Source organism: Penicillium digitatum, chromosome 1 (genome assembly GCF_016767815.1).
Source record: "Penicillium digitatum chromosome 1, complete sequence".
Taxonomy (NCBI): domain Eukaryota; kingdom Fungi; phylum Ascomycota; class Eurotiomycetes; order Eurotiales; family Aspergillaceae; genus Penicillium; species Penicillium digitatum.
In genome coordinates, this window is record NC_089384.1 from 6,214,719 (window position 1) to 6,230,595 (window position 15,877).

At 49.7% G+C, this 15,877-nt stretch overlaps 4 protein-coding genes across 4 annotated transcripts; 1 reads left to right on the forward strand and 3 right to left on the reverse strand.

Moving 5' to 3' along the window:
- Positions 1–804: 804 nt before the first annotated feature.
- Positions 805–6,761, reverse strand: Pdw03_4468 (TBP associated factor (Mot1), putative; the record flags this gene model as incomplete). The annotated part of the gene is made up of 4 exons (XM_066100757.1): positions 805–1,099; positions 1,165–6,609; positions 6,673–6,690; positions 6,751–6,761. 4 exons carry the CDS (start codon positions 6,759–6,761, stop codon positions 805–807), a joined length of 5,769 nt encoding a protein of 1,922 aa, XP_065956157.1.
- A 1,297-nt stretch (positions 6,762–8,058) lies between these two features.
- Positions 8,059–8,594, reverse strand: Pdw03_4469 (NADH dehydrogenase iron-sulfur protein 5-A; the record flags this gene model as incomplete). Its single annotated transcript, XM_014675629.1, has 3 exons — positions 8,059–8,205; positions 8,299–8,435; positions 8,567–8,594. 3 exons carry the CDS (start codon positions 8,592–8,594, stop codon positions 8,059–8,061), a joined length of 312 nt encoding a protein of 103 aa, XP_014531115.1.
- Positions 8,595–8,785: 191 nt separating this feature from the next.
- On the forward strand, positions 8,786–11,676 carry Pdw03_4470 (Protein transport protein Sec39, putative; the record flags this gene model as incomplete). The annotated part of the gene is made up of 3 exons (XM_014675628.1): positions 8,786–10,313; positions 10,365–10,521; positions 10,575–11,676. 3 exons carry the CDS (start codon positions 8,786–8,788, stop codon positions 11,674–11,676), a joined length of 2,787 nt encoding a protein of 928 aa, XP_014531114.1.
- Positions 11,677–12,590: 914 nt separating this feature from the next.
- Positions 12,591–14,252, reverse strand: Pdw03_4471 (MAP kinase kinase (Mkk2), putative; the record flags this gene model as incomplete). Its single annotated transcript, XM_014675627.1, has 4 exons — positions 12,591–12,720; positions 12,773–13,142; positions 13,198–13,489; positions 13,560–14,252. 4 exons carry the CDS (start codon positions 14,250–14,252, stop codon positions 12,591–12,593), a joined length of 1,485 nt encoding a protein of 494 aa, XP_014531113.1.
- Between the last annotated feature and the right edge of the window lie 1,625 nt (positions 14,253–15,877).

Below are 15,877 nucleotides of genomic sequence, written 5' to 3' on the forward strand. Positions count from 1 at the left end.
ATATTTGAAGGTCTTTGACGGAAATATCTTTTTTTCGAGTCTGGTGTTTTTCATCTTCCTTCCTTTTTTGCCCGTTTAACGGGTAACACTTTCGTGGGAAATATGGCGTTTATTGTTTGTTATGCCTTCGGGCTATTGCTATTGGGAGGGTGCCATGGTGTGTCTGTTTCTGTGTATTTGTTGTCAATGAACCTTTCGAAATCAAAGGAACTCTTGTGGCAAAGTTCGTGAACAAAGTTAAGCATGGTCAGTGGTGTGCATTCTAACTTGTCAACATCCCAACAACGTAAAGTGAAGAATCCGCTAGTTTACGCCACTTTTGTTCTACAGAAGGAAGATATCAAAGTTGCGAATGAATCAAAGAATTTGCTATGTACAAGAAACAGGAATTAGACTCCATCCATCGCGGAGATCAAAACAGCTAGCAATACATGAAGGGTTCGAAAAAGAATAGAAAACAGAACAAGAAGAAAACAGAGAGCCTTCCCAACGGTAGAACAAGTGCTAAACAGGCGATTATGCTCTTGTCTGCCGTGCAGACAAGAGCCTCCATGGTATAGGATAGAGAATGGTACAGTGACATTAAGCATGACAATCATTCGGGAGTTGAAGAGATATGAAGGAGTTTTCGGGGAGGGTTGAACCGAAGAGGTGAACCGAAGAGGTGTAAAGATATGAATCAGACCCAGGGGGGCGGAAAGTGGTAGATATGCATCTGAGATGCTAGCAAAGCAAGGGAGAAAGGTAGACCTCGAGCCCGGATTGGAGCGAGCTTCGAATCAGGGATGGACGACACAGTATGTATCAGTTTTTCATGGTTTCCAGGAACGAATCCAGGTTGTATTCTTCCTGGTACTGGCGGTCATCCCAGAGCTCGCCCAGATCATCTAGCCAGCCCTTCTTGCCCTTCTCCTTGACCTCGCCGTCAATGTCAACCATGTCAACCTCGTTGCCAGCTGTGTCGCTTGGCTTCTCAGCTGTGTCTGCCGTTTCACCCAGATTGAACAGGTCAAGCAGTTGGTCTGTGTCCATTGTTCCAAGCCCGGCGTTCTGTTGATTGACCACGGTGGAGGCGACGTCGATCTTGAATCGTTGCAAGCTGTGGCAGGGTTCAGATTAGTCTCCATACATATGCGGGGTTCATGTGGAACGATGATTACTTACTTTAAGATCTTTTCCTCCAGGGTACCACGCGTGATCAGGCGGTATACGTTGACAACCTTCTTTTGGCCGATACGATGAGCACGATCCATAGCCTGGATATCTTTCTGCGGGTTCCAGTCGTGCTCCACGAAAATGACGGTGTCTGCACCAGTAAGGTTGAGACCTAATCCACCAACACTAGTGGTAAGGAGCAAGACGTCGTAGCTAGGGTCGGTATTGAATCGGTTTACAATATCCTGGCGCTTGGTTGCTTCCACACCACCATCCAGGCGAAGGTATTGAACGGATGGGAGGAGTTTCTTGAGGACATCATTCTGCACAATGTCCAACATCTCCTTCATCTGACAGAACACAAGAGCTCGGTGGGGGCTGACATAGCTTGCGCCTGTATCCAGTTCACCCTCTGCTGTGTGGTCAAGGCCAATACCGCAATCCACCAGCAAATCTTTCAAAGCGTTTAGCTTGGGCGCGTGGGAAAGGTCTCTGATATTTGAACGCTTAGCAGCCAAGAAGGATTGCACCTCATTGTACTGTTTGTGGCCTTCTTTGACAACCAAGGCAGGAGAGTTACATAGACGTCGCATGTATTGAAGCGCCTGGAAGATATGCTCTTTGTCGCCTCGGTCTGCGCTGCCCACCTTGTCTGCCAACTCCTTCTGCTCTTTTTTAGAGAAGTCCTCGAACAGTTTCTTCTGCAGTTCACTCGGATCGCAGTAGTAGTTTTGAATAATCTTAGGAGGGAGATCATTCAAGACTTCTTCTTTCAGACGACGGAGTAGGAATGGCAGGACCTGTTTGTGTAGTGCCTCAATTGCTAATGCACCTGCTTCTTGTTCCTTGGAAGAGGATTTGCTGAAACGGCTCGCTGCAATGGGCTTGGCAAACCGATCCAAGAAGACCTTCTCTGTTCCCAAAAAGCCGGGCATCAAGAAGTCAAATAATGACCACAATTCAAGGACGTTGTTCTGGATTGGAGTACCAGACAATATCAGACGGTGGTTGCTAGCTAACTTCTTAACTGACGACGTGATCTTGGCCTTGGGGTTTTTGATAAGGTGGCCCTCGTCGAGCACACAGTAGTTAAAATTGATAGGGCAAAGAATATCGTTGTCGTTGCGACAAACATCGTAGGAAGTTACAATGACATCTGTGGTGGCCAGTAGGGATTGAAGTCTTGACCGTTCCGCGGGAGGGCCAACGTATGCAATGCAACTGAGGAATGGGGCATACTGCTTGACTTCTTGCTGCCAATGTCCAGACAGAGAAGGCGGACAGACAATCAAAGAAGGCAATTTTCGAGAGTCTGTCGATTGACTCTTGGCAAACTCCTCCGCTCGCATATGGTGGTCACTTGCCACAATGCAAATGGTTTGTAAGGTCTTACCAAGACCCATGTCGTCACAAAGAATGCCATGGAGATTGTAGCGATTGAGGAAGGCAAGCCAGTTGACACCATCTTGCTGGTAAGGTCGGAGCTCAGCCTTGATGGCAACTGGAATTTCGAATGGCTCGACCTTACGTACGTCCAGCATCTGGGACATGAACTTCCTTTCTCGGTCACGGCCCTTAAGCAACTCTTCTGAGAAGCCAGGGGGGTCGGGAATACCGGCCTCCAGGGGAACCAGTTTGACGAGGGTGGCGAATGATGTTGTTGCTAGAAGACGCACATCGTTGTCGGAGTCGCTCATTCGGCCAAGGACAGGAACCACCAGGAAGATGACATAGGGGAGAATCTCGTCTTCCATGACATGGATCAAATGATAGATACACTCAATCGCGCCTTGGCGGTGATTGACATCCAACCCGTTGTTGATAATTGGTAAGACCTTTTCAACCAGCATTGTCATGCCCTTGACCGTGATGACACTACAAATTGTAGCGAAACATTTGGCTGCTGCGTAGCGGATAACAGAAAGACGGCACTGCAAACCCTTGGCGATAATCGGCATAAGGTCTATAACCCATTCGTGGAGACCCGGGTGGAACTTGGGCAGCAGAGCCCGCAACGTAGACAGGCCATCCACAATCTCTTGGCCAAGTTCATTCCCTGGGTTAGTGATGTCCCCAGGAAGTTCGTCCTCTGCCAGAGCGTCTCTCAACGGCCGTTCAACCAACTTCGCGAGATTCGGTACCTTCTCCAAAAGCTCAGCGCCAAATTTGACTGCTAGCTGCTCAAGCGCATCCTTAGCACCACGACGCATAATCCGTGCCTCTCTTGCCTCTTTTTCGAATTTGGCCGCATCTGGATGATCGCGTCGGTCTTCTTCTTTGCGTAGGGACAAAATTGATCTCTCCAATTGCGCGTTGTGCGGGAATTCGGGTGTCTCGGAAGTGTCCACACAGCAATATTTGACCAAATTTCCAATGATTTTGTCGACTGGTCCACGCTTTGTGGCAGCTGTGTAATGTTCGATGAGGCCTGCCACTGCTGTTGCAGAGCGCTGCTGAAGTTCTACGTTCTCCTCTTTCTTGACACTGTCCATCATGCCCTTGATGATGTGACCAGGCTTCTTGGGGATATCCCGCAACGCGACCAGGGCACCAGCAGTCGCAGCTAGAACACGCATGTCCCGCTGTTCCCTCATCAGCCGTGCCTCCTCAACAGCAGATTGCGCAGTGGTCCGAGTGTCATTCAAGACTTGAGTTGCAGTAATTCGTTGGGCAGGTGTAAGATTTTTCTTCAGTCGATCAAAGTCAGGGCCAACAATTTTCTCGGCGTCCGCCAAGGAAAACGCGTTAGGCCCAGCTTCTGAGTCGCCCTGGACGACCACAGCTAAAGTTGGCAGCCGAGAAGGTGCCACATGCGCATGATCCCGGAATGTATTCAACAGCGAATGACACTGAGAGCGTGCGACATGAAGATAGCACGCAATGTCCGCATACCAGGATGGGCGGTCACCTTCGAGAATTGGTCGAAGACGGTCACATAGAGACGAGCGATATTTGCTCTCTGGTCCGGCTTGGCGAGCATACTCTTCGATGACCATGGCCGAAGCAAGCTGCGTTGTAGAAGCAGAGACATCAAGACCATCCAGAATTGCCGGCCAAAGGCTTGGTAGTTCATTTTTGTCCCAGAAAGACATCAGCCCGCCCAAGGCCTTTGCGGCGTAGATCTTGGATCTCAGCATGGTATCTGCCCCAACGAGGTCGATATCACCAGAAAGCATGTGTCCATCCACGTTGTGGGCTGAGGGAGGGGGTGGTTCTTTTTCTTTTTTCTCCGATTTGCGCCTCCGTCCCACCTTGATCTCACCCCCTCCCGGAATAGAAGCAGAGGGAGAGCCCTTAGAGGGGGTGGGAGCTGGGATGGCGGCGGAGAATGGCAGACCAGACGGCTTAATAAAGAGCGAGGCGTTCATGGGGATAGGATACCGGGGAACACCGAAAGCGCCCAGAGTCAAAGTGACGAGAGGCTGAATGGAGTCCGACAACTCCTCTTCGAATTTGAATGAACCGCGCAGCTCAACAACATTGAGGAGTTCAGACCACACTTGGCCAGACAGTTTGACAACACCCTCGTTGCGCTCCACTAGAAGATTTTGGAAGATCAAGCGCAAAGCCTTACCATCCACCCAATCTGTGGTGCCCTCGCCCTCCAGCTTCAAGAATGTCATGAGAGCCCGAAGGACTGCCGAGCGGACGCTGATTATGGTATGACGGAGGAATGGGTAGAGGCGGGGGACAAGTTTTCCAAATGACGCTTCCGGATCATCTGCAGCGTTGGCCTTCATAGCATCCAGCACTTGAGAGAATGTGCACAGCTTGGCCAAAAGGTCCATCACAGAGCCTGTACTAGCACTAAGATCGTCCTGCAAATTGGAGAGACAGTCCCAGACGATGTTCATTAAAGGGCCAAGAGTGCCAGTCCTGGAGGACACAAACTCCTCTGCAATAGGAACAAGTGTGGCGGCACTAACAGCCCGAACATCATCATCATAATCAGCGAGGCCTTTCATGACAGCTTCCAGGACGCCATCCATCATGTTAGGATCCTTGACAAGCAAGTCCTTTCGAACTGCGACAAGGTACCGCAGCCCAATCATACCTCCATGACAGACCTCCCATACGGGGCGGTCCAGTCCAAGGTCAGTCTGCATTATGATTCGGTATAAGCATCGGTAGACCGCTCGGACTGAGTTCGGGTGTAGGTGTGATAGAAGAGCACCAAGAGTCTGGCCCACGGTTTCGCGAATCGGGGCAACCACATTGTCTGAAATGTAATCCCCGAATCTGTCAAGCATCAGAACACAGAGTAGTCGGCATGAGAGGTCATCCAGCCATCGGCGGTTGAGTGCATCGTTTTCTGAGCGACTTTTTCCATCCAGGCGGCCGGCTGCCACGCCCTGGACCCTGACTACTTCACGTAGGGCCATTGCGGCGCCGTGTCGAACTTCCCAGTTCGAGTCAAAGATGTCCATAGTCAAGAATTCACACATGTGTTCAAGAGGCCATCCTGCACCCTGTTCCACGAAATCTGGCTGGATATGAGGTCGCTCTGGCACGGCAGCTCCTTTGAATTCAGTGACAAGCTTGGAATCGTCATCACCCTCAGTACGTTCAAAGGAAAAGTAATCTGGTTTTGTCTCGCCGTTCTGATCATCTCCGTTCTCTGCTTTGACGGGATGGGGAGTTGTGGCCACAGGGGTTGTGACAATATCAGACTGTCGACGGGAAGATAAATCCACGACACGAACTTTGTTGGCCCCCATCTTGGCATTCTGTTTGTTTTTCCGCTTGAGCTGATTAAGTTGTCGTTTGCTCAGTCCCCCGTCCTCTTTCATCACACTTTCACTAGGCGAGGAGGGTCGGCGGGAGGGAGCTTCATGCAGACTCTTTTGATGAGAGATTGGCAGAATAGTTGACTCATGCTTTGAGGCAGGAGTCACCACTTTAGGGGCCAATTCGATATCCTCGATGAGGTCTTCTTCAACGTACTCACCTTCGAGACCCAGCCGCGAAGTCAAAGTCTTCTTTTGGTGCTTTAGGCGTGAAGCTGGTTCCATGGATGCAAGGGAGTACTCATACTCCTTGCCCGCACTTCCGAGCAGCCGCTTACCGTATCTTAAAACGGAAGCGATGTCCAAGGTGTCGAGTTTGAGGATATCATCAGCCAGTATTGGCTCCTCAGTTTTGACCTCGGACTTGATCTCCACATCATCATCATCATCATCATCATCATCATCATCATCATCATCAGCTTCTTCTGCTGCTGCAGACTTGATCTGGAGTCCATCATCCTCGTTGGGATCATAAATATCTGCGTTGGAGACAATCAGTCCAATAGCTTTGGCAGAAGCTGTCCTTGTGTCCCAGGACTTGGATCTGAGGTAAGGCAGGATGCGCCCGAGTAGATTAAATAATTCATCTGGATGCTGTTTCTGCACATCTGCAAGCTGCTGAGCAGCAGTATTACGAATCAATTGAGTACTGCCCGTCTCGAGTAGCCTGTGTTGTCATTGGTCAGTGGTCACTGTTTTCACGTGATTACACGCATTGGTCAGTACTCACGTGACGAGACGGTCGAGTCTAGGTTAGGTTAGGTTAGCTTCACGTGATATGCGCGTGGTGATTGGCTGAAGGGCTTACCGGGAAGCCATCGCGGGTCTTCACTTTTCTCCCGACTATGCGGCACAATTTGAATAAATGGAAAAAAAAAGTGAATACCGCAAAGAAAAGAGCAATTGCGCGCGACAAAGCGCGCAATTAGGGTGGAAGGACCTCGATATGAAAAACAAAGACCAAACACCTAACACCTCAAGCCGCAATGCTGAGTCAGCGGTGGGATTCAGATTTAGTACACAAGAGCGAGGGTCGAGGTCACGCAGCCGGGTTTATATCATTGGGGGTGCTTCTGCCCGGCGCGCTGGTCCATGTTTGGGTCACTCTGCCTAGGCCGTTTGTGGTTTAGCGCAGGCGGTGGGCTTCCACTCACAGCGCGCCGATTTTTTTTTCTGCTGCTAAAATGATCACGTGAGTCCATGAAACGCGTTGAATGACATAGAGCATTTAGATTGATCAAAATACCTAGATCAACGTATTAAAGATATTGTGACGGAGCGAACTTCTGTGAATTCAATAAAACCGATATCTCAGAATTCGTTCAAGCTTTAAAGGAAGGATGGAGAAATGCCAAGACATGCCAGATGGCCTCTTGAAAGTTCAAGGAACCATGAATGATCAGCAGTGCATGTACATCAAAGTAGTTATGTGATGGTTTCATGATATTTGAAGGATATGTGATCAGGCTACCTCAGAAGTGAGCTTTTCTATACTTGTAAGAATATGCAAGTGTCAATCTAGTTTTGCTCCTATCCAAGTGCACCAATCGGCCTGCCGAACTATATATATCCGTGCAGTTCTCCGTAAACTCGCACAATTTGCAAGATGTTCTCCTTCACGCATTATTCTCCTGTGGTCCCCCTCGAGTGGGGCACATAAATCACGTCTGTAGGCTTGGACCTTTGTCATAAAGACAGCCATGGGTTTATAGCATCACAAAATCTCGAAAGTAAATCTCCCTCAAGCATATAAAAAAGAGAACCCAGCAGTACAAAGAACCCTGGGATAAGTGGCTAGGCGTGTGGGACTGTTAGTTCGACTTACTTCCCTGCGCCCAATCAAAATCCATTTTATTTCGTCAAGTAGACTGCTGAGATCGAGATTTGTCTCATCCTACATGGCAGCATCTGCCATTTCCGAAATCCATTATATATCAAGCACATCAAAACAAAGGATAAGCACTGTTTGTCGTTGAATTGGAGTATCATTTGGCACTGACAGACCTGAAAGTTAACCAGTTGAGCGTTTCTATACAGTCACAGGCTCCGGGCAAAAGTCCCGGGGCGGAAACACGGAATCACAAGCATTGAAAAAGAATAAGCACATCCTTCCCATTCACCGTTGGCTCAACACATTGGCTGCCTCCTCTTCCTTCCCAAGTAGACCTAAGCTCCGGATTTGTTCAGCCTTAGGGGCATTCTCTCGTGGATGTGCGGCCTCGGCCTTGCGATAGGCAGCTTGCATCTTCATAGTGCGGAGAGCCTATTGTTCCAATTTTCCATTGTTAGACTCAGGTCCATCAAGCGTGCACTTATCTGTGTGCACTTATCTCAATCGAGCGGGGGTTGTCCTTACCTCTTTCCGGTGGTGAAGGCACTCATAGTAGTCGTCCAGGGCGGGCACACACTTCTTCTTGCCAGCCGCACCATCGCCCGAGTTCACCACGTAGCAACCAAGAACCTCTTGCCAGAAGGGATAGCAGCGGCCGGGACCTAGTAAAAAGCCATAGTGCGTTAGCCGGTTGTATTCGCGGGGGAGGGAACTGCGTGCGCAAGTTGTGATCCGAGGGGATGTTGGCGCGGATCCGACCAGGTTCCCTTGGGATGGAGAAATGAGCACATACCGCCGTTGTTACCGTAGCCGGAAGCCATTGTGATATGTAGAAGGAGGTAACTGAGTAAGTGGTAGGCACAGAGACCGCGAAAAAGGTAGTGATGAGGTGCTGGTGGATGCGACTCTTCCCTTTCGTTTCCGAACTGGTCCGTGCACCCGCCGTATGCAACATAGTCATCACCAACTATGAGGCCACCTCACTGGACTGCTTCGTCTCTTTGGCTTGACCATGGCTCTCGAAGAGCTGTCCGATGCACATGCTATTCTACTAGCTACGCATTTTTGCGCAGCTGGTAATGTGGCAGACTTGCCTATTCTACAGGCTCGGTATCCCCATTGTTTTCCGGTGGAACGCCTCCTGCGTATCATCTTGACCTTTCTCCCAGAGAGCACAGAGCCCTCTCTGTACACCTCGGTACTACAAGAGCTAACGAATAGCTTTAATCTGCCATCTGACCGATTGATAAATACCTCTGCTGTCCAAGACTTGTCCGAATCGCTTGCAAGGAAGCGCGTGAGGAAGCTTCGTTTACGGCCACTGCAACGCCCTGACGAGGAAGACGAGATAGCTTCAGCAGATCCGTTGACCCAATTTCTTATCCACCGGGCCCATCTGATTGACTCGGAAACAGCACTCCAGCCTCTTATCCTTGAACTTATTGTCCCGTTCTACGAGAAATCGCCACTCATTCGAACATGGCTGATATCGAGCCTCTTACCATTGCTTCGACTGAACTACGAATTCTATGCTCATCGCGACGAATCTATATCTCTTGAGATTCTGGAGTCTATGGACGATCAAACCGCGGTCAACATTCTCCTGTCTTTGGTGAGCACCGAAGAAAGCAAAATGGACCTGGTCAACAATCTGAGGGGTCTGATTGGACCTTGGCTCTATGGTGGTAATCGGACAAAACGGCGGAGGCTTAACGAAGCAGCCCAGCAGAGTTCGATTTCCCTCATCGAAGGCTGCGAGAAACCTCAAGCAACGGAACTGGATGGATGGGAACACGTGAACGAATGGCTACTGTCGCGGAGTCTCGTAGACCGCGATAGTGTTGTGAGTGCCTACACCCACTGGGATGGACCATCAGATGTGGACTTGGGAGGATATGACAATGCTGGCACGCAATTATCCAAAGAGCAGGCGAGAGATCTACAGGTTCGATACTGCCAGTCCGGTCTTGCTGTGGTGTATGCCCATGCGGACTCATCGATGGCTGTCTTGGAGGGCTCGTTTCAGGTCTTGGCGAGGGTTGCAAAGCTCCTCGATCTTGAAGATAGCTCGTACCTCACTTCAGATTCGGAACTGCCATCTGTGCACTATGATACCGAGTCAATTTCCTCGACATCCCGCGCATCCCTATTGCAGAACTGCCTTTTGAGTCTGACGAATCCTCTTACAAAGCCATCACCCTCATCGATCTCGTTTCTTAGCGCTTTACTTCTCTCCCTTCGTATACTTACCGAACTTGGTCATTTGGTTCCTTGTCGGGTTGCAGCAAATTTGTGTGTTCACAGCACCGAGGCAATGCAATTGGCCGAACTCAAAAATGTGGTGAACTCGATCGTGAAGCAACCGAATGTAAACCAAGGCTGGTCTATGGTTCGACAAAGATTGCTCTGGCTTCGAGATTGGCAGGCGGAACAGTCCGACAACGCCTGGGATGAACCTTCACCATACCATGGACTTTTCTGGCGGATTCCACGCGACACGGTTGAATTGGAAATCTTCAAGGCGTTGCTGGCAGCTAGAGGTAATATGGCCCTATTTTATCCTTCATTGTTCATACTGATGTTATTTCTAGAGTATCAATTGGCTATCGATATATACACCAACTCTAAGTTAGCGCCGCTTAATCATGCTCAAGTGGAAGCTGCGGTTCAAGAAGCCATATTCACAGCGTATGATAATGCAAGCAACGGAAATCGAACCCGGGGCGGAATGAAGAGAGCTTATGACATGTACGTGTTGCTACTAAAAGAGGACATATCGGCTCGGTACTGACAGTAAATAGTTTACAATCATTCACATCTCACTTCCCAGAGTCTGTTGTATTCAAACAGATTCACGCCCTCATTGCCGCAACACACGCACTCTCATACTATTCACTGACTCTGCAACACGGTGTTCCATTCCAGCCTGTTAGCATTCGCGTCCATCACGATCCCATCCTCTTGATTGAGAAAGTACTTGAGCAAAACGCTAAGAGTTATACCAAACTGGACGATCTTCTTTCCATTGGAGGGAACCTAGTAGCCGCTGACGTTCCCACGCAAGCGGCATCACACGAAGCCGAAGACGAGCCAACTCACCACAAACCCACAAAGGAGCACGCTCTCCTCACGGCAGAACGCCGTATTACCTCCCTGGCGATTGCCTCTGCTCTATCCTCCAACGACTTCGGCACTGCCTACTCCTACATCCTAACCCGACTAACACCCCCGTCCCTCCTCTCAGCCTCCTCCCCCCTCCTAAACACTACCCCCGTCCCCGATGATATCACCTGGCGCGCCGTCTACAACGCAGGTCGCTACCGCGCCACATCACCAACCCATCCACCGCCAACCCTCCAATCCCAAATCTCACACCTCTCTCAACGAATGGAACTACTCTCCCTCGCACTAGTCCTCGTTCCATCTCCAGACCCACTCCCAGAAATCCTCGGCGCCTGGCGTCGCTGCGACGAAGAAATCACCTCGCTGCGTGCGCGCGAGCAGCAGGAACAAGACCTCTGGGACACAAAAGGCGATAAATTGACCTCCATCCCGGGCGGATTTGGACCCTCAGACGCAGAGCGCGATGCTTTTGATACGGAGCAGCAGCGTGTAGCGCGCGCACGGCGCGCTGCGTTGCCGAACTCTCATCGCCACGAGGCGCCTATGGGTCTATTTGAGGTTGCTCGTGGGGCGGCTTTGGCTCTGCATAAGAATGCTTTCCCATTGAGGGGTGCAGCTGGTGGTTCGGCGTCGCTTGCTCCTCGGGATGATGATCGGCCGCTGTCGCTGGATAGGGAAGGGCGTGTTAGGAAGAGGGATATGGTTAGCAACATGATGACAGGGGGCTTGGTTAGTGGGATTGGCTGGGTTCTTGGCGCTGATCCGGTGAGCAAGAAGTAGGGGACATGGGAATCATCTGGGGTTGCGAGTGACTGAAGGTGAGAATTTCTTTCAGCTGCTTCTGTGGTTGACGAGGATGCGTAGTGAAGCCTGCGCTGTATGTAGCTCTTACGACAACAATGAGACAATTTTCCTCTCAAAGCGCAAGGGCTGATTGTTACAAGAATCGGTAGTTGCAAAGCCATAGCATGGCTGGTTGTATAGACGAATCTGGCAATTCCACGAGAGCACGGAGAGTCTTATAATGGGCAAGTCGGTACTTATATTTCTGTGCCCATGTCCATATAACTGTAATCGAAGACAAGATGCAATGGTATTAAGTGCCTAAATGTCCCACAGGAAGTCTCCAAAGCATTGCAACACTCCCGCATCCAGTGCAAAGCGAGAAATAGACCTAGAATATAACCCTAAAACAAACTAAGCAAGCAAGCTGTACACTAAAAACAAAACGCGATATACGAAGACGGAGGATATGTCCAGAATCGAGATGCGACAGAAAAAGACCAAAGCAAAAGGAGAGAGACCAGTCCATCGTAAGAAGATGAGGGAAACAGCGGGAAACAAAGAAGAGGGCGAAATGATCGAATGATATGCGACGCATGGAGAATGTCAGGCCATCAAGGATCGTAGGAGGTGAAGCGTAGCCGATAAGATTCGTGTCGAGGAAAGAAAGGAAAAAGCATTTGCTGATGATAAGGGGGTATGAGAGTAATGTCGAGCCCCGCGAGTTCCGGCCCGGGGGAGCCAGCGGAAAGCACAAAACGCAGATGGATACGAAGTAGAGTCGTGATAAACGGGGTTGAGTTGTTGACAGCCAGGTCAATCCTTGGGGTCCAGCCACTCATACTCAAAAGAAATGCAGCAAAGCAGTAAAGCAGCAAAGCACCCTTAAGAAAGGGTCCCTGGGGACTTGTTTACTCTTTCCAATCCCACACCTGCCTTATAAAGTTCGTCATGTTGACCTTCTTGTTTCTCATGTCCTGCACCCATGGATGTTCCAGCATCCGCCAGGGTGTGGCACGTCGAGGGGGTTCTTTTTCCAAGCTGGTGGTCGAGTTAGCATAGAAAATCGGAATGAGAAGGACAAAGCACATACCAGCATTCGATGAAGTATTTGAAGTTGTCCGACCAGCGAATGCCATTTTGTGGCTCATCCTTCAACTTGGGAATTGGCTGGCGGACGATATAAGTTAGAAGATCTATTAGCCCTGCACGGGGTTGCATCTCAGTCCCGTCAGCAGGGAAGGGGAACCGGTGCTGCGCGACTTCCAGCAAAGTTACACCGAGAGACCAAACATCGGATGTGATGGTATATGATTGACCAGTAATGCGCTCTGGGGCCATATAGTAGGAAGTGCCAATGAAGGTGTTGGCGTCGCCCTTGGTACCAAATTCACCGCTGACACCAAAGTCACAGAGTTTGACCTTGCCATCACGGCACAAAAGGATATTCGATGGTTTGATGTCTAGAAGGTATTAGCCACTCATGGTCAGTGCTTCTCACGGAAAAATGGTTCGTACCTCGATGAATGATCTTTCGGCTATGGAGATAGGTCAACCCATTCAAGACACCTTCTGCGACCTTGCCCAGGACTTTCTCTCCAGTGCGACCTCCAAGCTTTTTGACCTCTTTATAAATGCTGTCCAGACTTCCACCTTCACAGAACTCCATGGCAATAGAGATGGTGCCCGTGGATTTATCCATGAAAGCACCGTAGTAACGACAGATGTGGTGCGAGGCGCAGTCTTTGTTGAAGTTAAGCTCACGAACAATTTGTTTCTTGACATCTGGGTTTGGATCCGTAGTAATGATCTAGAATGGGGTGTTAGCTTCGAGTGCCGAGAGCAGGTGTGCAAAAGTTGACGAGCCAAAAACGACTCACCTTCAATGCAAAAACAGTCTTTCCCTCCTTGAGGCGGCATCGGGTGACAGCTCCGCCAGCACCCTCTCCCAGACTTCCCAGTTCAACAATCATATTTTGTTCACTGGCCGCGTGCCAGCCTTCGTCGTCGAGATCATCCACGTCGAGGGGCCGGCCCTTCTCTAGACTCAGTTTGTCCAGATCGGGAAGAAGGCCGTTTGCGTTGTTTTCACGGTCTCCGTTCTCGCGATCTGAGTACACCGAACTAATTGCCGAGGACGGATCTGACGAGCCATCCGGCTGTCGGAGGCCCATGGCAAAATTGATCGTCGAGTAAGCAGGGTTTGACGAGGCTGGTCCGTTGGTCTGGATTTTTAGACTGGGCGCACCTCCCCCTCCTAGACCATTTGTACTCAGTGGAGGCGGGGCGGGTCGACCGTTAGGCATGAGGGTTGGCTGGGATACATTCTGCTGACTGCCCATAGGAGTAGCAAGATGCAATCGTGGTGGTGCTGGTCGACCCGACGGGCGAGACTGAGGTTGGGGTTGGGTTTGGATTTGAGGTAGTTGGGCGGGGGCCGGATTGCCATTGACGGGTTTGGCGCTAGGTGAGGGGGGAATGCCTAACGTGAGCTTCGGGGCCCGTGGGCTGCCGCCGTTATTGTTGCGAGCGCCAGGAACTGGCGGCCGAAGGAGAGGCACAGGGGATGGCATGGCGAGATTGTTTTGCCTTTCGCCAGGCAAAAACAACTCGTTTGGATCTGCGAGAGTCGCCACAGTGTCGACCTTGGCCCAGTCTGCCTTGGTGAGTCCGGGGGAGGGGAAGGGGAAAAGACGGATTGGAGTGAATGAAAAAAAAAAGTTTTTTTTTTAATGTGAAAGGCAGAACAGAAGGAGAAGGTGAAGCAAAGGTGAAGGCACAGGCAAAGACAGAGGCAGAAGCAGAGGCAGAAGTAAAAGAGATAAGGTAGAGAGAACAAACGAGTGGAGTTGGAAGTTACCGAGAGATGCGGCAGGTGACCTGTTACTCCACCATATAAGAAATAGAGTCCTTCGTATGGAGTACTTCTTCTAGAGTATATTTTAAGCAACGAGGGTCTAGTTCTAACATTTGTAGGACTTGGAAACTCTCTTCTCTCCGTAGAGAATATTAATAGAGCGACACAGCCGACAACAGAGGTCGGGCTATGGTGGGGCCTCTAATGTTTCAGAAAGCGTCTGAGCTGAAACACATGTCTATGTACGGAGTAGAAAGTAGAACGTCCAAAGTAGAAAGTACAGAACACGGAATACATTTCAATGTCTTTTTTTTTGTCGATGTAGTCGATTCTAATTGTAGAATACAGAGCATTCTCCCAATTACCAGGGTTCATATTTCTCTCCTCTTGATTCTGTCGGGACATCATGTACCTATAGGTATACCTGGTGACGAGTGAGATGGAGGGTAAAAACCAAAAAAAAAAAAAAAAAGGATAACAAAGCCCATCTCTACTTGACGTTCTTGTAAACTTGCGTTGCTTTAGTGCCGTCGTCACTGTAAATTCAAGTCTCCTCAGAACTCCCACCTGAAAACGACCCATCATAGGCCATAGAGATCTTCCGCTGGACGGCGTTCAGCTTTTCCAAAGTGCCCGACATTTTGCAAAACTATCTTACCTGTTATCTCATGACAAATTGCGAAGGTCTCTAAATCCACACATCCCAAAAAAGAATTCGATTGACTACCCACAGATATATAGGATTGAGGGGGTTAGTTCCAGGCTCCAAGGCTAAGATTCGATCTCTTGGAAAGGTGTGGCTTAGCCCAACTTTACGGCTGCGCAATGAGACCCGATGATGACATGGGCCCGAAAACCCTAGTCGATCCGCACCAGTCGCATTTCAGCTGTCACCGTTAAATTTGGAATTTTTTTTTTCCCTTTTTTCGGAAGGTGGGCGTTCAAAAGATCGGGTTGTGTACAGAGCACGAAGCACTGTCGAAGGGTTTGATCCCAAGGCTGTGGTTTAAATTAGACCCGATTCTTGCCGGGAGAGCCGGTTCCAAGTCCTATAGATGGGGCCAATCGTATAACATCGTACGGAGTAGATAGCCCCAGTGTGGATATCACAAATTGGGTTAATTTGAGACAAGCACCTGGTCAATCTCGATCTAAATTGGGTCCCAGTGAGTTCCAGGAAGCTCGCAAATGCAGATGCAATAGTTGGATTGGGTTTCTATGCGCAAAATTGACGTTGCCCGGAGTAGATGGGTTGACCTTGAATCGTGTCTTGAGCCAATCCTATGTATACACAACATGGAGATAAAATCACGAGAACCCTGACAAAATCGGGTACTTGTC